General features: G+C 54.1%; 2 protein-coding genes across 4 annotated transcripts in view; one reads left to right on the forward strand and one right to left on the reverse strand.

Annotated features, from left to right (window-relative positions):
- Positions 1 to 6,521, forward strand: LOC130530715 (olfactomedin-like protein 3B). 2 transcript variants are annotated; one of them, XM_057042182.1, is made up of 3 exons: positions 1 to 414; positions 1,338 to 1,665; positions 5,403 to 6,521. In XM_057042182.1, exons 1-3 carry the CDS (start codon positions 304 to 306, stop codon positions 6,185 to 6,187), a joined length of 1,224 nt encoding a protein of 407 aa, XP_056898162.1. In that variant the 5' UTR covers positions 1 to 303; the 3' UTR covers positions 6,188 to 6,521. The 2 variants fall into 2 exon arrangements, with proteins under 2 accessions (XP_056898162.1, XP_056898163.1); XM_057042183.1 differs by having other exon boundaries at positions 10 to 414; positions 1,353 to 1,665.
- syt6a (synaptotagmin VIa) overlaps positions 6,472 to 24,454 on the reverse strand; it is a 22,731-nt gene continuing 4,748 nt past the window's right edge. Inside the window, exons 2-8 of one of the 2 annotated variants that reach the window (XR_008951905.1) lie at positions 12,317 to 12,701; positions 11,329 to 11,890; positions 9,501 to 9,621; positions 9,108 to 9,279; positions 8,893 to 9,043; positions 7,478 to 8,778; positions 6,472 to 7,365 (exon numbers count right to left, since the gene is read on the reverse strand). Coding sequence is in view for 1 of the 2 variants with exons in the window: in XM_057042181.1 (XP_056898161.1) it covers positions 8,707 to 8,778; positions 8,893 to 9,043; positions 9,108 to 9,279; positions 9,501 to 9,621; positions 11,329 to 11,890; positions 12,317 to 12,701 (1,463 nt within the window). In the remaining variant the exon portion in view is untranslated. Of the gene's footprint in view, positions 8,779 to 8,892; positions 9,044 to 9,107; positions 9,280 to 9,500; positions 9,622 to 11,328; positions 11,891 to 12,316; positions 12,702 to 24,454 lie in introns of both variants that reach the window. The other variant, XM_057042181.1, reaches the window with a different exon arrangement.

Raw genomic sequence — 24,454 nt, forward strand, 5'->3', positions numbered from 1 at the left:
TCAAAGCTCCTCAGATGTGAGTCTGAAGATTCAATTATTTCTGTGACCTCCAGACCATTAAAAGAACCCTGTTTCCGTAGTAACCTGGGACGGCCCGTCTGGGTCTTCACCATGTGTGAGCACAGCGCTGCCTGTGTGAGGGGGGGCAGAGCTGCAGGCTCCTCCCACAGGGGTTTGGCAAAACATTCCAGCGCAGTCGGACCGAGGAACTGAGCAGGAGCGGCTTCAGTGCGCTCGTCCTTCGGAACCAAGCGGGTCCGAGTCGAGTTCTGAGGACGTTCAGCCCACATTAGTGACCCGGCCATGAGGGGGCTGCTGCTGGTGCTGGTCTCCACAGCCTGGACCCTGGCTGCAGCCCAGTACTACTACCAGGGCCTGATGGACTACCTGGAGAACAGGCTGTCGGCTATGGAGGTGAGCTGGAACACACACACACACACACACACACTCACACACACGCATGCATGCACGCACACACTCACACACACACACACACACATCCTTGTAGTTCTATCTTTGTGAGGACTTTCACCCATAATACATTGACCCTAACCCTAATGATTACAACTAACCCTGACCCCTGACCTCTGACCTCTGACCCTGACTTAAACCATGTTTTGATCTCTAAACCTTCTGTTTTAATGTCTTAACCCTCAAACAGTCCTTTGAAGTTGTGAAGATCAGCTAAAATGTCTTCACTTCCCAACAATGTACTCAGTGTGTAGCCAGTACAAGAACACACACACACACGCACACACACACAAGCACGCACACGCACACACAAACACACAAGCACGCACAAAAACGCACACGCACACACAAGCACGCACGCACGCACACACAAGCACGCACACACACACACACACACTTTTGTGCATTATTGAACTTGTGTAATCTAATTAAAGCGATGTGTGTGCAGCTCGTCAGCTGCAGGGGCTTCTGGGTAAATCCCAGCTGATCCACAACTGTGCCCAGAGCCTGTTTAGAGGAGTAGCATTAGCATTAGCGTTAGCATTAGCATCATCATTACTGCAGCTGGACAACAAATAAAAGAGGAGAAAAGGCAGAAAAACAACAGTGAAATGAAATGAAAATAACATAATTAGACAAATAAAGCAGAATAACCAACGTGGATCGTTTAGTTTGATTATTTACTCCATAAATAGTTAATTTACGTCCATCATCAGTTTCTGCTTTGATTCATGTTCCACTCTTTTTTTGGTCAAAGCTTTATTCCCATCAGACCAGATACAGATACTGGTACCAGTCTGGGATCCATGAGCGGAACCAGTTAGCTTACAGCTAATCAAGTAGCATGTTAGCATGTTAGCATTCAGTGTTGTGTGCTGCAGGACAGGATGCAGCTGTACCAGCACCAGTCACATGGGGTCCACAGAGAACTGCAGAACTTCAGGAAACGAGCAGCCGAGACTGTGGACGGGCTGAAGAACCAGCACCTGGACCTGTTCAAGGACCTGGAGCGGGCGGCGGTCCGGCTGGAGCAGCTGGAGCGGGACATGGACGCCGTAGAGATCCGGACGTCCCCGCGGGCCTGCGGGAACGCCGCGGACAGAGTCCTGGAACAGGAAGTGTGGAGAAGAGAGGAGGAAGAGGAGGAGGGGGAGTGGGAGGAAGAGTGGGAGGAAGGATACACCACCGTGTCAGGTGGGCAGGAAGTACACACACACACACACACACACACACACACACACACCACACACACCCAGGGTGTGAATGTGTGTGTGTGTGTGTGGGGGGGGTGTTACCTGTGATTACCAGGTAAACTCAGCAGGACGTTTTAAACACAATCATCATCACTAACCTTCATCGTTAGCTTTAGCTTTAGCTTTAGCTGAACTGATGGCGTCTCCCAGAGCCGCAGCTTTGGCTCCGCCCCCTGCTGGAGGTAACAACGCCACGTTTGTTTCCCAGATTCCAGCGAGGCGGTTTTCCAGGAGACGGCGAGTCTGGAGGAATTTCTGCAGCACAGACGATGTGTAAGAAGAAGAAGAAGGAGACTTTTGTGTCTGGAGGCAAGGAGGAGCTGAAGGAGGACGATCAGGCAGGAGGAGGACAACTACAGGAGGAAGATCAGGCAGGAGAAGGACAACTACAGGAGGACGATCAGGCAGGAGGAGGACAACTACAGGAGGAAGATCAGGCAGGAGGACGACTACAGGAGGAAGATCAGGCAGGAGAAGGACAACTACAGGAGGAAGATCAGGGAGGAGAAGGACTACAGGAGGAAGATCAGACAGGAGAAGGACAACTACAGGAGGACGATCAGGCAGGAGAAGGACGACTACAGGAGGAAGATCAGGCAGGAGAAGGACAACTACAGGAGGACGATCAGGCAGGAGAGGAGAAGGACAACTACAGGAGGACGATCAGGCAGGAGAAGGACAACTACAGGAAGAAGATCAGACAGGAGGACAACTACAGGAGGAAGATCAGACAGGAGAAGGACAACTACAGGAAGAAGATCAGGCAGGAGAAGGACAACTACAGGAAGAAGATCAGACAGGAGAAGGACAACTACAGGAAGAAGACAGGAGGAGGAGGAGGAGGACAACTACAGGAGGACGATCAGACAGGAGGACAACTACAGGAGGAAGATCAGGCAGGAGGACAACTACAGGAGGAAGATCAGGCAGGAGGAGGACAACTACAGGAGGAAGATCAGACAGGAGGACAACTACAGGAGGAAGATCAGGCAGGAGAAGGACAACTACAGGAGGAAGATCAGACAGGAGGGGGACAACTACAGGAGGAAGATCAGGCAGGAGAAGGACAACTACAGGAGGAAGATCAGGCAGGAGGAGGACAACTACAGGAGGAAGATCAGACAGGAGGGGGACAACTACAGGAGGAAGATCAGACAGGAGAAGGACAACTACAGGAGGAAGATCAGGCAGGAGGAGGACAACTACAGGAGGAAGATCAGGCAGGAGGACAACTACAGGAGGAAGATCAGACAGGAGAAGGACAACTACAGGAGGAAGATCAGACAGGAGGAGGACAACTACAGGAGGAAGATCAGACAGGAGAAGGACAACTACAGGAGGAAGATCAGGCAGGAGGAGGAAAACTACAGGAGGAAGATCAGACAGGAGGACAACTACAGGAGGAAGATCAGGCAGGAGAAGGACAACTACAGGAGGAAGATCAGACAGGAGGGGGACAACTACAGGAGGAAGATCAGGCAGGAGGAGGACAACTACAGGAGGAAGATCAGGCAGGAGGACAACTACAGGAGGAAGATCAGACAGGAGAAGGACAACTACAGGAGGAAGATCAGACAGGAGGAGGACAACTACAGGAGGAAGATCAGGCAGGAGAAGGAGAAGGACAACACAGGAGGAAGATCAGGCAGGAGGAGGACAACTACAGGAGGAAGATCAGACAGGAGGGGGACAACTACAGGAGGAAGATCAGACAGGAGAAGGACAACTACAGGAGGAAGATCAGGCAGGAGGAGGACAACTACAGGAGGAAGATCAGGCAGGAGGAGGAACAACTACAGGAGGAAGATCAGACAGGAGAAGGACAACTACAGGAGGAAGATCAGGCAGGAGGAGGACAACTACAGGAGGAAGATCAGGCAGGAGGACAACTACAGGAGGAAGATCAGGGAGGAGAAGGACAACTACAGGAGGAAGATCAGACAGGAGAAGGACAACTACAGGAGGAAGATCAGGCAGGAGGAGGACGACTACAGGAGGAAGATGGAAAACCAGCTGCAACAGAACAACATCTGTGGGGTCTGGAAGGGACTGAAGACCATCTCGGGCTTCAAGGAGCAGAAGTCCCAACCTGTGGGTGTCCTCCTGCCCCCCCCCCCCCCCACCTCCCTGCCCCAGCCTGTCCCTCACACCAGGTGAGGAAGGACCTGAAGAAGAACAGGGCCAGGAAAGCGACGGGTCCGGATGGCATCAGCTCCAGGCTCCTGAAGTCCTGCACAGACCAGCTGTGGGATCTTCAGTCACATGTTCAACCTGAGCCTGAGGCTGGGGAGACGGGACGATGCAGGACGTCTTCACAGCTGTGGAAGACGTCCTGCATCGTCCCGGTGCCGAAGACACGTCACCCCGAGGAGCTCAGCAGCTACAGGCCGGTGGCTCTGACGTCTCACCTGATGAAGACGCTGGAGACGCTCGTCCTTGCCCACCTGCGTCCACTGGTGAGCTCCTTCATGGACCCGTTCTCCTACCAGCCGAGCATCGGGGTGGACGACGCCGTCACCTCTCCTCCACACCTCCCTCACCCACCTGGAGGAGGCTGGAAGCACCATGAGGATCATGTTGTGAGGATCAGCATCCAGCCCAGGCTGCTGGGGGACCAGCTGCAGGTAGCTGGGGTGGACCCCCACCTCACAACATGATCCTGGACCACCTCACAACATGATCCTGGACCACCTCACAACATGATCCTGGACCACCTCACAACATGATCCTGGACCACCTCACCAAGGGCTCCCAGTCAGACCGGCTCCTCTGCAGCACCGGTGTCCCGCAGGGAACGGTTCTGGCTCCTCTCCTGTTCACCCTCAACACCACGGACTCACACAGTTCATCTTCATGTCACCTCCAGAACTTCTCTGAGGACTCTGCTGCTGTCGGCCTCATCACTGATGGGGACGATACGGACTGGAGCCTGAGGAACAACCTCCAGATCAACACTGGCAAAACCAAGGAGCTGGTGGTGGATCTCCTCAGGCGAAACAACCCCCCCCCCACCGGTGAACATCCTGGGAACGGATGTTGACGTGGTGGAGTCCTCCAAGTACCTGGGTGTTCACCTGAACAAGAACCTGGACTGGACACACGGGCAACAGCAGACTGTTCCTGCTCAGGAGGCTGAGGTCTTTGGGAGTGCAGGGACCCCTCCTGAGGACTTTATGACTCTGGTGGGATCAGCCATCTTCTATGGGATGGTCTGCTGGTCCAGTAGCATCACGGACAGGGACAGGAAGAGGATGGACAGGCTGGTGAGGAGGGCCAGCTCTGTCCTGGGACGTCCCATGGACAGGGACAGGAGGAGGATGGACAGACTGGTGAGGAGGGCCAGCTCTGTCCTGGGATGTCCCCTGGACAATAAACATAACGCCCACAAACACAGTCTGAATATTATATATTCTGATATATTGTTTTCACCCTCTGTACCTGTGCAGGTAAACAGGGGCCGAGTATCCATTTACCTGGATTATTGTAAATATACATCCTCTTTGTAAATTTGTGTGGGACAATAAAGGACCTGAACCTGAATCTAAACGCCCGTTTGGGTCCGGCAGCAGGAACCCGAAGGGCAACAGATTCGGTTCTGCTTTGATCTGACAGGTTCTGGAGCTGAAGATCCTCTTTAACGCCCATATTTGGTGCTTGTTCCTGGTTTTCTCTCCTCAGACTGTGTGGAAATCCTCTCCGCCATCAGGTCGGTGAAAATCCTGAAGCGAGTGGGCGGAGCTAAAGGCCTGTGGACCAGAGACCCCAGCTCGTCCAGGGTGTACGTCTTCAACGGGACCTCGGGAGACGCCGTCTACCAGTTCGACTCTGTCAGGGAGTTTTCCCGCTCTGCTGGTGTCGCTGGCGGCCGCCTGATCCGGCTCCCGTCTGATTGGACGGGCGCCGGGGGCGCCGTTTACAACGGTTACTTGTACTACGTCCACCAGGAGACCCGGACGGACGTCCAGCTGGTCAAATTTGACCTGATGAGCGGGGCGGTGTCCGACGCCGCCGTGTTCCCAGCGGAGGGCGGCGCCCCCGTTTATGAGCTGAACCCAGAAACCGTTGCTGACGTGGCGGCGGACGACGAGGGCCTGTGGGTGCTGTACGCCGCCAGCGGCGCCGAGCCCAACATCAACCTCGCCAAGCTGGACCGCGACTCGCTGGACATCGAGCAGATCTGGGACACTGGCTGCCCGCGGGAGAAGGCGGAGGCGGCCTTCGTGATCTGCGGAACCGTCTACGTGGCGTACAACACACGCCTGGCCAGCCGCTCCCGCCTTCAGTGCCTCTTTGATGTCAACGGCGTGGTGGTCAACGAAGAGGCGCCGCTGCTCTACTTCCCCCGCAGGTACGGCGCCCACGCCAGCCTCAAGTACAACCCCGAGGAGCGGCAGCTGTACGCCTGGGACGACGGCTACCAGATCATCTACAGGCTGAGTCTGAAGAGGAAGCTCCTCCTCTGACGGGTCTGCGGTGGTTGCTATGGTTGCAGAGACTTCCTGCCGGGTCGTTATGGTTCCTGCTTTGGTGCGAATAAAGGACGCGAGTCCTGATGTTGGGGTGCTTGATCGGGAGGGTGGTCAAAGTGGGCGTGGCCTGCTGCTCCCATCCACATGAATGGGACGTCCGGCCGCGGGCCACCGGGTGGCGCTATGACTGGCCGAATCCCACGATTTAGGCCACGCCCCTTCGCACAAACGTTCAAACGTCTGAGTCGGCGGTCACAAACAATCATAGACATCAGACACGTGTTTCACCTGATTATTTTAATTAAAGAAAGGAAAATGACAGAACTGAGACCTCCACGTTCCTCTTGTTATTACACGTGTTATTACTGACCGTCGAAAAGAAACTGTTCTATCACAGGAACATCTGCCTCAAACAATTCTATTGGTGCAATTACAAAACATCGCATAAAAAGTGGTCGCTATGGTAACAGCTGGAAGGGTTACGAGATCATAACAAGAAACGGTTACGAGGGTGCTGAAACAAGTGAGGCAATTAATCATGACAACATCAAAGAGGAAGATCAAAGCACGTTTCCCTTCACCTGCCACCGCCACCAGGCGCCACGCAAGGACACGCCCACCACGGGAGAGGAGCTGGAAACAGGGCGCCTGGCTCCTGAAGGAACCGTCCAGAAGCTTCTGGACCAGAACCCCACCGTCAGATAAAGGCGGCGCTGAGATGAGGAAGCGTTAACGAAGAAAACGACGAGTTTCACCAAAACACGATTTGTGCTTCGCCTGGAAGTTTGTGGCTGAAGGTTTCCTGGCCTGAGTCTGCGGATGGAGTCTGTGCTGAGGAACCAGAAGGAAAAGGCAACGGAGAGGGTGCTAGCTTAGGTACCGGTGGGACGCCAGGGGGGTGCTAGCTTAGGTACCGGCGGGACGCCAGGGGGACGCTAGCTTAGGTACCGGTGGGACGCCAGGGGGGTGCTAGCTTAGGTACCGGCGGGACGCCAGGGGGACGCTAGCTTAGGTACCGGTGGGACGCCAGGGGGGTGCTAGCTTAGGTACCGGCGGGACGCCAGGGGGACGCTAGCTTAGGTACAGGCAGGACGCCAGGGGGACGCTAGCTTAGGTACCGGCGGGACGCCAGGGGGACGCTAGCTTAGGTACAGGCAGGACGCCAGGGGATGCTAGCTTAGGTAACGGCGGGACGCCAGGGGGACGCTAGCTTAGGTACCGGCGGGACGCCAGGGGGACGCTAGCTTAGATACCAGGGGGACACCAGGGGGACGCCAGGGGGACCGTCGTCTACAATATTTTCACGCGGGTTTTTGGTGCGCTTGTTCAGTGTTTTCCCGGTGACGACGGTACGACTCCACTGGGTCTGGAGCAAGGCAGCGTTATAAAACCAAACTTAAACGCTGCAGATGATGACCAGCAGAACCCAAGGGAGGCGGAGCCACGTGGCGAGCACGTTCACCTCTCCTGGCTACACGGAACGACACAAGAACACGTTCACCGTTTCTGGAAAACAAAACAAACACAGTTTTACAGCAAACTATACAAATCCACCAGAATCTGCCCAGCAACCGTAGAGAAGGAGACCCGGGTTCTGGAGGAGAACAGGTTCTTCTCAAAGGCGTCGGCGGACGCGGTGGAAGGAGGTAAAGGTGTGTCGAAGTGTGCTCAGTTTCATCCTCAATCTGTGGACGCTAACAAGGATATTTAGCAGTTTGGTCCAGTTGGACGTTTCGATGGTTCTAATGGACGGTTTGTGCAGGCTCCGCCTCCTCGTTAGCCAAGTGCCAGAAACCACAAAAACGACGTAACAGTGAATCATTTTGGCTTCTTTCATCTTCTGCATAGGTTGTAAATACAATGATCAAATGTCTGTGCGTGTTTGGAGCTTTTGTAACACATGTTTGCTTTGATCTGCGTGTTGTGGTTAACACGCTAATATCCATGTTAGCGTGGACAGAGAATTTTAAAAGAGTCTCATTTGTTCTCGTGGTCATGAGACGGTCAAAGAAGGTCAAAACTAGAAGGATCATGCTGGAGCAACAAAAAGGGACCAGAACTCATCGGATCCTGATCTGACAGTCATGTGACTGTGAAACAGGAAGTCCTGTTACCAAAGAGACAAATGCTAACGTGTTGGAGAAGGTACAGGTCCAGGATGCTACAGTTCACGCTGGGTTTATGCTAACGCAGCGCTCACTCCGCGGCGCAGCTGTAGTTTTGCACCTTTCCTCAAATTCTCTGGACAAAACTCCTGAAAATCCTGTTAAATTGTCCCAAAAGTCCGAATGGACCGCGTCTGTCCGGCCTCGTGTCCACCTCTGGGCGCCACTCGCCACGCAGACCGAAAGACGAAACCTCACAACGCTAGCAGACCGTCCGGGAGCGTGAAAGGGAGGACAGCGAGAGACAGAGGGAGGGGGGACAGTGGGGTCGTGTTTTTCCTGGATCAGACAGACAGGAAGTGGATCATCAGGAGGGCAGGAACCCCCCCACTGGGCTGCTGGTGCTGCTCAGGGACTGGCGGGGGGCCTGGGTGAGGGACAGGAGCCCTGGGAGTCAAAACTGGCTGTCCTGGCCTTCCACTGCAGGGGACACACACCAGGAGACGGTGACAGGTCAGAAGGCAAACAGCCAAAGACACAACCAACCCGCGTCCACATGTGTCCCTGTCCTCTGTCGTCCCGGGGAAAACGTACCTCCTTCTCCGACCTCTTGGCCTCCAGCAGGGGGTGCCAGTGTGCGATGGGCTTGCGTGGGTAGGCCAGCATCTCGTTCCAGTGGTCCCGGCCCAGTCCCTCGGCGTGGCAGCCCACCCTCATCACCCCGATGATCTCGTTGTGGCCGACCCTGTGGGTAAACACAAGTGAGCCCACCACTGGGTCATGTGACCTCTTCACGAGGAGGCTCTTACAGGTCGTAGTCCATGACGGAGATGTGCAGGCTGACGTGGTCCATGCTGTCGGGGGGGATGTCGAAGATGATGGCCTCGTTGTAGGACGGGTTCAGGGTGTTCTTCTTGATGCTCGTCTTCTTCTTCTTCAAACGCCTGCCGTCGCACATGAGCGACACTTTGACGTAAGGATCTAAGAGGAGACGGACAGGAAGTTCACAGTTTAGGCTGCTTTCATCACTTCCTGTGTTGGTGGGTCCCAGAATCAGGAGGAGAATGAAGGTCTGAACGTTCCGAACGGAGGCGGAAACCTCTGAGTTTATGAGGCAGTGATGAGACATAAAGAGATTAGAGAGAGAGAAGCTCACACACACACACACACACACACACACACACACACACACACACTCCCACCTGAGTATCCAGTGATGTCCATGGCCTTCAGGTTCCTGCACTTGATGACAGTAAGTGTGAGTCGCCCGGCGGTGGGCAGGTAACAAAGAGAGAACATGATCTCGCCGAGGTCAACGCTCTCCTGTGGGAACACACACACACACACACCACACACACACACACACACACACACACACACACACACACACACACAGTGACGTTAGCGCTCACAGAGGTGTTGTGGAGGATTCAGCTGCTCTCCTGCTGGTGTGGAAGCAGCGTCAGGAGGTGTTAAAACCTGCTGAGTCCTTCTGAGCTGAGCCGCCCTAACCTGAACCCTCTAACCCTCTAACCCTCTAACCTGAACCCTCTAACCCTCTAACCCTCTAACCTAACCCTCTAACCCTCTAACCCTATAACCCTAACCCTCTAACCCTCTAACCCTCTAACCCTAACCCTAACCCTCTAACCCTCTAACCCTCTAACCCTAACCCTCTAACCCTCTAACCCTCCCTAACCCTCTAACCTTCTAACCCTAACCCTCTAACCCTAACCCTATAACCCTCTAACCCTCTAACCCTAACCCTCTAACCCTCTAACCCTCCCTAACCCTCTAACCTTCTAACCCTAACCCTCTAACCCTAACCCTATAACCCTCTAACCCTCTAACCCTCTAACCCTAACCCTAACCCTCTAACCCTCTAACCCTCTAACCCTCTAACCCTATAACCCTCTAACCCTATAACCCTCTAACCCTCTAACCCTCTAACCCTCTAACCCTATAACCCTCTAACCCTCTAACCCTCTAACCCTAACCCTCTAACCCTCTAACCCTCTAACCCTAACCCTCTAACCCTATAACCCTCTAACCCTCTAACCCTAACCTAACCCTCTAACCCTCTAACCCTCTAACCCTATACCCTCTAACCCTCTAACCCTCTAACCCTCTAACCCTCTAACCCTAACCCTCTAACCCTCTAACCCTCTAACCCTCTAAACCCTCTAACCCTCTAACCCTCTAACCCTCTAACCCAACCCTCTAACCCTCTAACCCTAACCCTCTAACCCTAACCCTCTAACCCTCTAACCCTCTAACCCTGTGTTTCTCTGAAGGAATCTAACCTCATAAAAACCTCAGCATGTTCCTCAGGGAGTTTTAATGAGCGAAATGCTCCTCGGCTCTTCAACAAGCTCCACATTAGCATGATCTGTAAATCTAAATCAGCCGTATCGATCCGAGACGGTGACGCTGCTGCTGCCTCATTAAACTCCACTTATAGAAGCATCTTCATCCTACTCAGGATTTAACGCTGCGTGTTTGCTAGCTGGGAACGCCGTCTCCACGTTCCGCCCTGAACTCTGTGTGGCAGCGCCTCCTCTTTCTGCCTCCTCAGCAATAACGCTGATGTTATTGAGCCAAAGCTGCAGACGCTGAGCATCTGGAGGGCGGAACGGCGGCGTGGACGGCTGCGGGGGTGACGGGGGTCTCGGATCCCCCCGTGTGAACGCCATTAAGGCAAGATCACGAGCCGGGGGTCACGTCACCGACGATCCCTTCATGTAAGTGGCAGTAATTGCAACTCCAGCCAATAAATCCTGCATTTCCTGAACGCACCGTCTGCTGGAGATGAACGGGGGGGGGTTCGCCGCCCCGCTCGTCCCAGGGACGCACGGCGACAGCAGCAAAGCAAATGAGATCAAACTCTAATTTTCCGTCCTTTTTCTGGCTCAGCTGCCGGTGGGCGAACTGATGGAATTAACTGGTGGAGCTGAAGAGCTCGACTGTCACGGCTCCACTCAGCATCTGCTGCTCTCATTAACCCCACACGTTTAAGAAATGGGTTCTTACGCTGGTGGCGTACTGGATGTCCCTCCACATGGTGGTCTCCCTGGAAAGGTCGGAAGTCTCAAACAGGTTCTCCAGCACCACCTCCCCGATCATATCGTGGCGGGAAAACCTGTCAAAGTCAAAGACGCTCATGTGGAGCTTCCTGGCCGCCAGCTCGTCGTAAGGCACAGGAAACTGGAAGGTCTCGCTGAAGGTCGGGTTGAGGGTCTTGCGGTGGACTCGGGTCTGGAACTTCTTGCGGTCCGGCAGCAGGTAGACCTTCACGTAGGGGTCAGAGGTGCCACACAGGTCCTTGGCGGGCAGGTCGACGGCCTTGAGGACGTTGACGAGGAGCGCCTCGTTCTCGTAGTCGTACTGGAGGGAGAAGTTAATGGAGCCGCAGTTTTTGCTGCTGCCGTTCTTGGAAGAATCTTCTGACTCCAGGTCCTTCTGCTGGTAGAGCTCCGGCTGGATGCGGCCGATGCTGGTGGACGTCTCGTCCTTCTCCAGGACGTAGTCGTTCCCCAGGTCCAGGCTGCCCACCTGCATCTGCCTGGGCAGGTGCCGTTTGAAGGAACTGTGCCTGCAGGAAGTTAGAAAGATGCACAGGAAGTGAAGTTCACGTTATCTGAGGAGAACCTTTCAGCCAAAGCAGAACGGACACAGGCAGCTCACACCTGCAGAAGCTCCGCCCCCTGTTGAGGCTGGAGAAACTTGCCCTGATGCTAAGCTCGTGTCTCTTAAAGGAAGGTGGAGCTGCAGTCTGGAGGGTTTCCAGGAGCTGCTGGTTGGTTTAGAGGCTCCTCATTAATCCTCATGAGGAGGAAATGACAGATAACGAGGCGGCCTGATGACCCGCAGCCTCACACAAACAGGATTTATCCTCATTAACTTCAGATAACAAACTGCTCCACTTGGAGACCTCTGCGTGGTGTGTCGCTGCCTGTGTTCCCGAGCACATGCACACGCGGACGACTCTGGCGTGCGCGCCCACGGGCACGTGACTGACCGGGTGGAGGAGGCCGGCTCGGTGGTCTGCCTCTGCATGCGCTGCGTGCGGCGCAGGAAGTGCTCCCTCATGGACAGCTGCACGTCGGTGGGGATGTCGGGAGACGTGCGGCTTATCTTCACAGCCGCTTCCAGGAAGCCCATCGAGCCCACGGGGTCCTTCACCTTCTCCGTCGCCATGGTGACCGACGGGCGCTGGGGGCTGGGCAGCAGGGGGAGCGGAGGCTGCAGCGGGTGGCGCTCCGGGCCGAGGGAGGAGCCGGAGCAGCCGCTTTTGGCGGGTTGCCGAGATGTGACGCGCAGCTTCCAGGAGACGAAGGCGAGGAGGCCCAGCAGGGTCAGGCCGCAGACCACAAACACGGCGAGCAGGAGGCCAAAAGTGGCGTCTGGCGAGGAGCCGCGGGGACCAGGAACAGAAGATCACACAATATGGAGGAGCAGATGGTGAGAGAGAGGCGAGCGGTTAGGACCTGTGTTTACTGGCGGAGGACGGCGGGACGGCGCGGACACACACGTCCGGGTCTGACGCCACTGGACTCAGGTGATTCACAGGATGTTTCAGAAACAGAGCGAGCTTTTATTCCCTCCCCATTAAAGAAAGATTCCTGGGAATCCTAACGTGACCGAGGAATCAGAACCCTAAAAAGTAATTAGAATCCAACAAATGATTTAACGGAAGTGTTTTGGGAGCGGAGGGGTCGGAGGTCTTCATGGAGCTGATAAAAGGAGTCAAACTCATTTTCTGCTTCTGCTCCTCGAGGGAGCAGAAAACGGAGCGGTACCGAGAACCCGGACCGGGGTTCTGAGAAGGGGACGGGCAACACGCCGTTTCTGCAGGCACATTCTGGACCTTCTGGACGTCTGCAGGAAGTGCTGCGTCTTCTTGATACATGAAAATATCGAGCAGCCTCGGACGGCTAAGGCGGCGCGAACCCCTCGAAGACTTCCCAGAATCTGGGAGGTTCTGACTCTAACTCTTGGCTAAACGGTCCCATCGGACGGCTTTTGAACCGTGACCTCGGCCCACCCGCAGCAAACTTCTGGCTCTAATTACGACCTTTCACGTCAACATTGGCACGGACGCCTCGCTCGCTAAGCGGGATTTGGGCTCTAGCGGATTTATGCCTGAGGAGGATTTCTCAGCCGTCCACCGGCCCGGTCCCTGCGCGTCGCTGAAATTTCACACGTCTCTTCGCCTCGACTGGACCGTCGCTCGCGGTCTTCACCCGGCGCCCCTCAAACTGGAGCAGACCTCCTGCTGTGGGGCCATATTTCATCCTCCCTGATGTGTCAAGATGCCAGAAATGTGGACGTGAAGGACAAGATGGACTCCCTCATCTGTGTTCGTGTGTGTGTGTGTGTGTGTGTGTGTGTGTGGTGTGTGTGTGTGTGTGCGCCACTATCAGTAGAAAACTCTCCCGCCCGGCGAACGAGGCTAATCCAGGAGACACAACTCTGGAGCTCCTCACTTCAGCTACCAGCTAATCTGCTGCTCTGTCGTCCCTGATAATGTCGTTATGAGAGACGAATGACGGCGTCCCCACGTGTGACGGGGATGAAGGTCATTAGCGCTCTCTCAGGTCGCTGCTCTCAACGCGGCGCCATCGAGAGCTAAATGTCGCCGACTCGCTGGTGCCGTTTGACGCGTTAGCATTCCGTGCGCACACAGGCCTGATGGCAACGAATCGTACCTCCTCTGCCAACAGATGGGTAATCGAGCTGTGAGGAAATATCTCCCCCCCGGACCGGCAGCATGGGCCAGACACCGCTCCGGGTATGACCGCCCACCCCACGCCATGACCACGCCCATGCCATGACCACGCCCACCCCCACGCCATGACCACGCCCACGCCATGACGGCGTCCTGCACTCTTCCCTCCGTCTTCCCTCCGTCTTCCCTCAGCCTTGGGGGTAAATCAGCCTCTCTGAGTTGATGCTTCTGGGCCGGGTCACTCGCGTGAGCGCACCGGCGGCGCCGCTGTGCTCTCGGCGGCGTGCGGCCCTTCCTGCCGCCATCCTGCGCACGTTTAATTCTCATGGAGAAACTTTTAATGTTTGGGCTCCACGTTTCCAGGCGCATCTCAAGGGACGACAGATTTAATCAAGGTTTGTTAGTGGAGTCAAGTCCAGCCTGGGGGCTTTCAAATCCAACCTGGTTACCATAGAAACACGGTCATTAGAGACTGAATACGGACGCTGTGTGCTTGCTTGAGGAGTGATGAAAGAAAAAAAAAACAGAGTTTGTTCTTCCCTCAAACTTTCCGTCATAAAACACACATTTAGCGCGTGCGTCTGTAGGCTAGCGGCTATGAGCTCGAGTTCTGTGACCTTAAATGACAGGAACAGCAGAAGAACCCATCGTACCACAGACCCAGAGGGTCCTGCTCGAGGTTTCCTCCTGTTAAAAGGCGTTTTAGTATGATTGTAGCGGAAGATCCGATAATAACTCAGTAGAAAATCTTATGTCACCTTTGTTTTCAGAGACGGAGAGTTTTAGCTTTAGCGTTAGCTTCCACCTTCGGCGAAGGTTCGTTATTAGTCTCACCTGCGACTTTCTCAGTGATGACGAGGGACGGCGGCGGATTCTGCTGCCTCGTTTACCTAAAGGTCAGCGCGTTGCCATGGCGACGCCTCTGCCCTTTTTAGCACACTTGCTCACACACTCCGCCTCTCACCACTTGGCCTGTCACACACTCCGCCTCTCACACACTCGGCCTGTCACACACTCCGCCTGTCACACACTCCGCCTCTCACACACTCGGCCTGTCACACCACCGCCTGTCACACACCCTCCGCCTCCTCCTCTCACACCCTCTTCCTGTCACACACTCCCTCCTGTCACCACACTCCGCCTCTCACACACTCGGCCTGTCACACACTCGGCCTCTCACACACTCCGCCTGTCACACACCCCCCCCTTGTCACACACTCGGCCGATATTTCCGCAGGACAAAGACAAAAGCTGCGAGAAACCAGGCGAGCGTTGCTGAACTTGAGTGAGTTGACGTGTCTTTATCGGTCCTGACAGCTTTGGATATTTTTATTTTCCTCCCCAAAAGGCTTTAAGGGCAGCAGAGCTGGTGATTGATTGATCACTGATGATTCCACCAAATCCTGCTGAACCCTCCCAAAGGGATGCTAACGGCTAATAACGGTTTATAAAAAGAGAGTATAAAAGTCTTTCAGGCCTCAGTAGGTTTTACTATAAAAGTGAGGTCATGTTCGTGGGGCCGGTGGAGCTGCCAGCTCCTGATTTATTCCTGGAAGCTTCTGCAGAACTCAAATCCACAACGTTCCGACTAATTCTCTGTAAAACTAGAAACCAGGTGTTGATGCGTAGCTCAGCCGAATTGACAACATGTGGAAATGGATCTTCTGGAGCGTCTGCCTCCTCAAACTGAGCTGTCAGCGGTGCTTTTCCGGTCCTTTTTCCTCTCTGGCGATGGATTCAAACCCTCTAATCTTGATGTGGGTGCGTCAGCCGTTTTTGGATTCCAGAATCCCTGGGTGTCGTTTTCAGAGCAATCGGAAAATCCTTTAATCCCCCAGATCCTCAAATCCTAAAGCCTCATGTGAAGAGGAGTTCAGGCCTCCAGCAGAGCAGGCGGGGGTGTCCGGATCCATCCAAGACTGCGGATGGATCCGTTATTGTTGAGGATAAAACCTGTCAGCCGACAGAGGGTGGGGCCAGCGTGGGGGCGGGGCTACAGAAACGTGATATTTGTGGGGGGGGTCAGGGTCAGTATCAGCTCCAACACGCTCGCTCCTGCTTCATCGGACATGAACTTTAAAACGCCGTCAAACACCGCGCAGACATTTAACATTTACGGATCGGGTTCATTTCCCGTCAGCGGCTTTGCACGTTAGCAGCGAGAACTCAACATGTGTGAGGAGCAAACAGGATGTTTGGATGTCAGGCGAGAACGTTGTGAAAGGTCAGCGAGCGGCGATGGATCGGGTCAGCAGGAATGTTGGCGTGGACTTCTGGCTGATTTCATCCGATAATTCCAATAAATCCTGATGTTGCTGCGTTTTCTCCCACTTCCTGAGGCCCCTTTTATCTCCTGCTGGGAGTGAACGCGCCCCCCCGACACCCCCTCAGAAACGTCCTCGCCACCCGCTAAATATTCATCTCATCTCAGTTCAGCACATTTGGGCCAATCCCATTGGGTGGGCGTGTCCACCGGGGGTTCTGGCCCGGTATCAGCAGCCGGTACCTGGAACATAATTAACCTGCGTGTTGACCAGGAGCCGCTATCAGCGCTGCACAGGCGCCTCACGGATGTTTGCAGAGCGCCGCTCTGAGTCATGTGACCCCGTCTAACACAGGCGGGGCGTAGCGCCAGCACGCCAGCCTCAGGTGGGCGGAGTCAGTCACATGATTCAATCCTGTCAGTTTACAGGCAGGGAAAATTTCCCATCATCCTCCCCACAGGTCCTCATAACTACAGGAAAATACTGTGCTGCTGACGCGGTGACGGTGTTACGGCCCCGTGCACAGAGGCGGAGACTGATGGGTGGGCGGCGCTCTGATCAGGTCATGTGACAGCAACATCATTAAAACAGAAATTTCCGTTGGGGATTTTCCAGCTTTAATGGAGGCTGAAAATGAAGATTTAGCGCGGTGATGATGTCATTCAGTCATCATCATCATCACCATCATCGTCATCATCACGATCTTCATCATCATCATCATCATCACCATCTTCATCACCATCATCACCGTCATCATCATCACCACCATCATCGTCATCATCACGATCTTCATCATCACCATCACCATCACCATCACGATCTTCATCACCACCACCACCACCATCATCACCATCTTCATCATCACCACCATCTTCATCATCACCACCATCTTCATCATCATCATCATCATCATCATCACCACCATCATCGTCATCATCACCATCTTCACCATCACCATCAGGATCTTCATCATCACCATCCTCATCATCACCACCATCTTCATCATCACCATCTTCTTCACCATCATCATCATCATCATCACCACCATCATCATCATCACCACCATCATCTTCATCACCACCATCCTCATCATCACCATCAGGATCTTCATCATCACCATCCTCATCATCACCATCACGATCTTCATCATCACGATCTTCATCATCACCATCACGATCTTCATCATCCCCATCATCATCACCATCAGGATCTTCATCTTCACCACCATCATCACCATCTTCATCATCACCATCTTCCTTATCACCATCACGATCTTCATCATAACCATCTTCGTCACCACCATCTTCATCATCACCATCACGATCTTCATCATCCCCATCAGGATCTTCATCTTCACCACCATCATCACCATCTTCACCTTCACCATCACCATCTTCATCATCACCATCCTCATCATCACCATCTTCATCACCATCATCACCATCTTCATCATCACCATCATCACCATCATCATCATCACCATCAGGATCTTCATCATCACCATCTTCATCATCACCATCTTCATCATCTTCATCACCATCATCACCATCTTGTACCAAAGCTACATTGTTTCCACCAGTTTTCTAGCAGCAGCTGGTAAAAGAGTAAAACTTTATTTAAACAGCGCCCCTAACGGTCCAGAACGCCACCGATCATCTCACATCATCACAAAGTGCTGCGGCTCCACTTTAGTCTGACCTTTGACCTCTGATACCCGAACGACGGCAGCCAACGCTGAGTCAGCACCAAGAAATGAGGCAACTGTCAGTCAAGCGGACGAAGGTCGACGTCCACGGCTCGAGCCTGATGACGAAGAGAAACGTTTCGCCAAGACGACCGTGCAAATGCACTGGTTATACTGGTTATATTGGCCATTATACTGGTGATACTGGCTGTTAAACTGGTTATACTGGTGATACTGGCCATTATACTGGTAACACTACTGGCTGTTATACTGGTGATACTGGCTGTTATACTGGTTATACTGGTGATACTGGCTGTTATACTGGCTGTTATACTGGTATACTGGCTGTTATACTGGTTATACTGGTGATACTACTGGCTGTTATACTGGTAACACTAGCTGTTATACTGGTGATACTGGCTGTTTACTGGTGATACTGGCTGTTATACTGGTAATACTGGCTGTTATAACTGGTTATACTGGCTGTTATACTGGTAACACTAGCTGTTATACTGGTGATACTGGCTGTTATACTGGTGATACTGGCTGTTATACTGGTAATACTGGCTGTTATACTGGTTATACTGGCTGTTATACTGGTAATACTGGCTGTTATACTGGTTATACTGGCTGTTATACTGGTAATACTGGCTGTTATACTGGTTATACTGGCTGTTATACTGGCTACTACAGTTCTACTATCGTTGCTCCATCCATTAACATTGTCTCCCCAAACCTGCAGCCGTGTGCACCAGACCCGATCATCAGGACAATCAGCCCCATCCAGCACGCTAACACCCCCCGCCCCCCCACCCCCCCCCCCCCCCCCACCCCCCCGCCAAGGGGCATTTAGAGCCTCAGAGAGCCCCGGTTTAACAAGAACTCATAAAATGTGTCACACATGAGGGAAAAGAAGACAAATGCCAGAAACCCAGAGCCTGACCATTAACGACCCCCCGAGGTGTTCCTGATCACACACAATCATGTCAGTCACACACACACGCAGGCAAACACACACACGCACACAAACACAGAGGGTCACTGGGGTCCAGTCAGCAGATAACGCTGAGTGTGTGTGTGTGTGTGTGTGTGTGTGTGTGGGGGGGGGGGGGGGGCTGAAAGTAGAATGAGACCCAAGAGAGCTGCAGACAAACAGGTTCCTCATGTGTTCCTCCGGAAACCTCCTGAGAACGAGGCCACACAACAATCAGCCGTCCACGTTCACAACCGCACTTGAACAAGGACCAAGGCTCAGCTGCCCCAAACTGCAACATGGCGTCCACAGTGGGGGGGGAGGGGGGGTAACATGGTCACATGACCACGTAGCTCCTCCAGACGTGAGGTTGTGACCGGCAGCAGCAGCAGGTGACCACGGTGTCATCTACACTAAAACCCAACCAGGCTTGTTCAGAACTGGATGAGTTTCGGTCACGTGCACGCGCACGGGGAACCAGATCCAACAGCACCAATCAGAACTTTGGCAACAATGAAAGTGTGATGTGGAAGAACATCCAGAGGAACCAGAATCTTCCGATTCAGGCAACTTTTGCTGCGGGTTTACTGAAGGACAAAGAGGGAAAAGGTTCTCGTGCCAGCGGCCCTGCGGCTCCGGAGGTGAACACAAGTGCGCAAAGACACAAAAGCAGCGTGTTTCTGCGCGTGCATGAGCGGCTCAAACACGCTCCTCGACCCCCCGACAGAGACTGCAGACGTCCGCGCTCATCAAATATTAACGCCGCTGCTTCACCGGCGCAGGAGCGCAGCGCATCGCCCGGTGGAACCAGAGTTTTACGCACAATCCAACAACCTGCAGAGCAGCGAGAAGCGCCGAAGAAGAAGAAGCACCGAAGAAGAAGCGGCTGTGAATGGACGTGCGCTGACAGACTCACCGTCTCTCGGGCTCCTCGGGCTCCTCCTGCTCCTCTCGCCTCCTCGCTCCTCAGCAGAATGAGCCGCCGCTGCGCTCAGGAAGCGTTTCTATGGCAGTGCGCGCGAGCGGAGCCAGTCAGCAGGATGCTGTCGAGCAAATGTCTGGGGACAGGCTCCTCACTCAGGCAGCCGCTCCGAACCGCCTCCTCCGCCTCGCGCTGCGCTTAAACACGCACGTGCAGCCGGAAAACTTCGGCTCCGGATGAGTTATGAGCAGAAACCGGAGCGGAGGGAGCGTTTCGTGCCGCTCCGCGTGAGTTCAGCATGAATATCCATGAGTGGCCGCTCATAAATATCAAAGCTTCGGCGCCAAAACACTTTTATTGTCTGTGCCGCAGAACAGACGGGGAATCGTTGAGGATCAAAGTGCTCTTTTAGATGCGAAGCTTTGTTCCATCAGGAGAGCCGAAGCTGCTGGAGTGAACACATGTTGGAGCGCGCGCGGAGGGGGGTGTGGTGTGTGTGTGTGTGGGGGGGGGGGGGGGGGGGGGGGGGGGGGGGCACCTCCGCCTGCAGCTCAGCTGTGGCCATGCGACATATTGCAGCACAATCGGTACAATCTTCACCAGAGCGAGGGGGGAGGAGAGCGTGCGGCCCCCCTCCAGCCTCCCCTCTATCTAGATTAGCATCAGGTCGGTAACAGGCGGCTCCTCCGCAGAGGCGCTTCTGTGGCCACAGGCTGCAGAAGAACCTCAGCACCAATTGGACCCGGACAAAGAGGCGTAGATGGACGTTGGCTGCATGTGAAGCGCTGCGGCGGCTCAGAGGAAGTGCGTTGATGGGGGAAAAGCTGCAGCTCGATGCACCACTCACACATGCGCCCAGGGAGGAGCTCCAGGTCCTCCTGGAGGCTGAGAACATGTGTGAGTGGAGCTCCAGCATCAGCCTGCAGAGGAGCGGGAATATTCTGTTCTACATAAACCGATCAGACCCCCAAAGTCCTCCCTCATCTCCCTCATCGCCGCGGTTACCGTCACTGCGGTAACCGCATGTGCAAATGTGCTTCAGTCAGTGTGTTTACATGGTTACATGGTTCTGGTTTGATTACAGCCTGTCTGTCTGCCTGCCTGCCTGCCTGTCTGTCTGCCTGTCTGTCTGCCTGCCTGTCTGCCTGTCTGCCTGCCTGTCTGTCTGTCTGCCTGCCTGTCTGTCTGCCTGCGTGCCTGCCTGCCTGCCTGCCTGCCTGCCTGCCTGTCTGCCTGTCTGCCTGCCTGTCTGTCTGCCTGCCTGCCTGCCTGTCTGCCTGCCTGTCTGTCTGTCTGTCTGCCTGCCTGTCTGCCTGCCACTACATCAACATCCGTAAGAAGCTTAACCTGATGCAGAATTACATCGCTGTCATTTTCCTTCTTCAGCAGCGATGATCAAATCCAGCATGTGTGAGCGGAACAATCCCTGAACGTCCATCAAAGAACATACCCATAATCCACCACTGCAGCCTGCGGGTGCTGGAACCCGCCAACATCCCAGCATTAACGCTGCGTGACACAGGAGGTGCAGTCAGCTGACCGACGGGATGTGACCTGGAGGAAACAGGTGACCCAACACGTCCACAGAACCAGGCTCAGACACCCTTCAGACCCAGAAACTGACCCCCCCAGAACCGGACCCCCCCAGAACCGGGACAAAGGTCTGCTGGACACCGTGGACCTCTGTTTTTGGGCTGAAGATGGCGTCTCAGAAGCAGCACATGTGTTCTTTGTCTGCTGCGTCTGTGAAGAGCAAAGGTTCCCCGGGGGCTTTTTTAACGGTGCTGCTCCGCTGAAAAGAGCACAAAAGTAAAAAGTGGGTGAAGCAGCAGCGGCCGTGACGTCACAGTGGACAAAACCAGGTCAGGAGACGTCAGAAGCGGCAGCTCTGCTGCACAAACGTCTCCAGATTCACTCACAGCCGAAGTGCATCCGCACATTTTACCAAAATCATGGAAAATGATCCGGGATATGAGCGGGTCAGTATCGATCCAGATATATCACCTTTCCGCTCTGCTCCTTTGGGAAAAGATCAGCTGTCAATCATGTGACTTCATGTGTTCAGAAGCATAAAGAACATTTGTTTGTTTCTCAAGCGGGAATCAAGCGCTAATAAGCTTCATTTGCTGGAGTTATTCATAACTCTAGCCCCGCCCTCCTGATAACTCTAGCTCCGCCCATTCACGATAACTCTAGTCCCGCCCCCTCCTGATAACTCTAGCTCCGCCCCCTCACGATAACTCTAGTCCCGCCCCCTCCTGATAACTCTAGCTCCGCCCCCTCCTGATAACTCTAGCTCCGCCCCCTCCCGATAACTCTAGCTCCGCCCCCTCCCGATAACTCTAGCACCGCCCCCTCCCGATAACTATAGCTCCGCCCCCTCATGATAACTATAGCCCCGCCCCCTCATGATAACTATAGCTCCGCCCCCCTCCAGCATAAGTAGGTGTTGATCAGTAGCTGCTGGTCGCGGCTGTGAGTTAGCCGCTAACTGCTGCTAGCTGCACCAAATCTGCTTCTTTGTTGCTAAACTTGCCATTTGTTCTGATTGTTGCCTAAAATGCAGCGAAGCGCGGAACTTAAGTATGAACGGATTGTTTCACTGCTCTGATGGAAGAACCGGGCCGGCCAGAACAGCCAGTGGAGCATCAGAACCTCAACAGGCTGCAGCCACTCGAGGTTCACCTGTGGGATTCACTGGGATCTGTGGTCACCTGATCATGTGCTTTAAGTGGTTTTAATAAACCCTCTTAGGTATCAGTGACATTCCTGCCTGCTGGAACGAACCGGAATCTTAATGCAGTCATGTGACATGGATCCGGTATCACCGGGCCAGTTAGCACCTGAGGCCTCAGCTGGAGCAGGTTGGTGTCAGAGGTCGGCGCCGCCACTCCCCCGTCAGTTCCCATCCAAACACAGCTCCACGCCATCGCTCAGGGAGCCGGTTCATTTCCCAGCATGCTCAGCCCCCGCCTTCCTTACACGCTGGGACGGGGATTAGCTCGTCAATGATCCAGCGGGGGAGGAATTAACAGCTGCCGGAGGTGTTTACACACACGCCAGAGCTGAGCGGCGTGGGCGGGTCTGACCTGCTGGTGACGCTGGTCCAGCCTGTCCCAGACCGTGTCCACAGTCATACCTGTCCTAACAGGATGGACCAGGGGTGGACGGGTCTGACCTGCTGGTGACGCTGGTCCAGCCTGTCCCAGACCGTGTCCACAGTCATACCTGTCCTAACAGGATGGACCAGGGGTGGGTGGGTCTGACCTGCTGGTGACGCTGGTCCAGCCTGTCCCAGACCGTGTCCACAGTCATGCCTGTCCAATCAGGATGGACCAGGGGTGGACGGGTCTGACCTGCTGGTGACGCTGGTCCAGCCTGTCCCAGACCGTGTCCACAGTCATACCTGTCCAATCAGGATGGACCAGGGGTGGACGGGTCTGACCTGCTGGTGACGCTGGTCCAGCCTGTCCAGACCGTGTCCACAGTCATACCTGTCCTAACAGGATGGACCAGGGGTGGACGGGGAGGAGACGCCTGCAGACACAGTTCTGCTAGAATCAACTCAAACGGTTGATAGAAGAGGACGCTGATGCAGCAGGAACCGTCTCTCAGGGTCCTGCTGCAGGTGTGTGTGTGTGTGTGTGTGTGTGTGTGTGCGTGTGTGTGTGTGTGTGCGTGTGTGTGTGTGTGCGTGCGTGTGTGTGTGTGTGTTGTGTGTGTGTGTGTGTGTGTGTGTGTGTGTGTGCGTGCGTGTGTGTGTGTGTGTTGTGTGTGTGTGTGGTGTGTGTGTGTGTGTTCCTTCAGTGCTGCAGTTTTTAGTGTTCAGTGAAAAAGAAGGAAAACAAATAATGAAAAATATAAAATATAACACACACACACACCACACACACACACACACACGGATCTTTTGACAGTTGTTATTTCACCCTCCTCCCAAGATCATGTTTCCTGAGGCGATCGTTAATGGCAACATAAGTGAAAGTGTAAAATATAGGAAGTAGCACAGATTCCAGGAAATGATCAAATCTGACACACACCACACACACACACACACACACACACACACACACACACACACACACACACACACACAGCTGATATTTGTCTCCTTGTCTGAACTTAAATAAATTATGAGGAAACATCTTCAGCAGCAGAATTCCTCAGTGATGGTGTTCAGGTCCTGGAGATCCAGAACCCCGAAGCAGCCGCCCTCCTCTTCATCAGCCTCCTCTTCATCGGCCTCCTCTTCATCAGCCTCCTCTTCATCAGCCTCCTCTTCATCTGCCTCATCTTCATCAACCTCCTCTTCATCGGCCTCCTCTTCATCAGCCTCCTCTTCATCGGCCTCCTCTTCATCTGCCTCCTCTTCGTCGACCTCCTCTTCATCAGCCTCCTCTTCATCAGCCTCCTCTTCATCTGCCTCCTCTTCGTCGACCTCCTCTTCATCTGCCTCTTCTTCATCAACCTCCTCTTCATCTGCCTCCTCTTCATCGGCCTCCTCTTCATCAGCCTCCTCTTCATCAGCCTCCTCTTCATCTGCCTCCTCTTCATCAACCTCCTCTTCGTCGGCCTCATCTTCATC

Source organism: Takifugu flavidus, chromosome 8, assembly GCF_003711565.1.
Source record: "Takifugu flavidus isolate HTHZ2018 chromosome 8, ASM371156v2, whole genome shotgun sequence".
Lineage (NCBI taxonomy): Eukaryota > Metazoa > Chordata > Actinopteri > Tetraodontiformes > Tetraodontidae > Takifugu > Takifugu flavidus.

Excerpts from the sequence above, each read along its gene's own strand:
- LOC130530715 (XM_057042182.1), top strand. The coding sequence starts at position 304 with ATGAGGGGGCTGCTGCTGGTGCTGGTCTCCACAGCCTGGACCCTGGCT. Across the intron at positions 415-1,337 it reads ACAGGCTGTCGGCTATGGAG|TGTTGTGTGCTGCAGGACAG; the intron begins GTGAGCTGGAAC and ends GTTAGCATTCAG. Across the intron at positions 1,666-5,402 it reads AGGATACACCACCGTGTCAG|ACTGTGTGGAAATCCTCTCC; the intron begins GTGGGCAGGAAG and ends TTCTCTCCTCAG.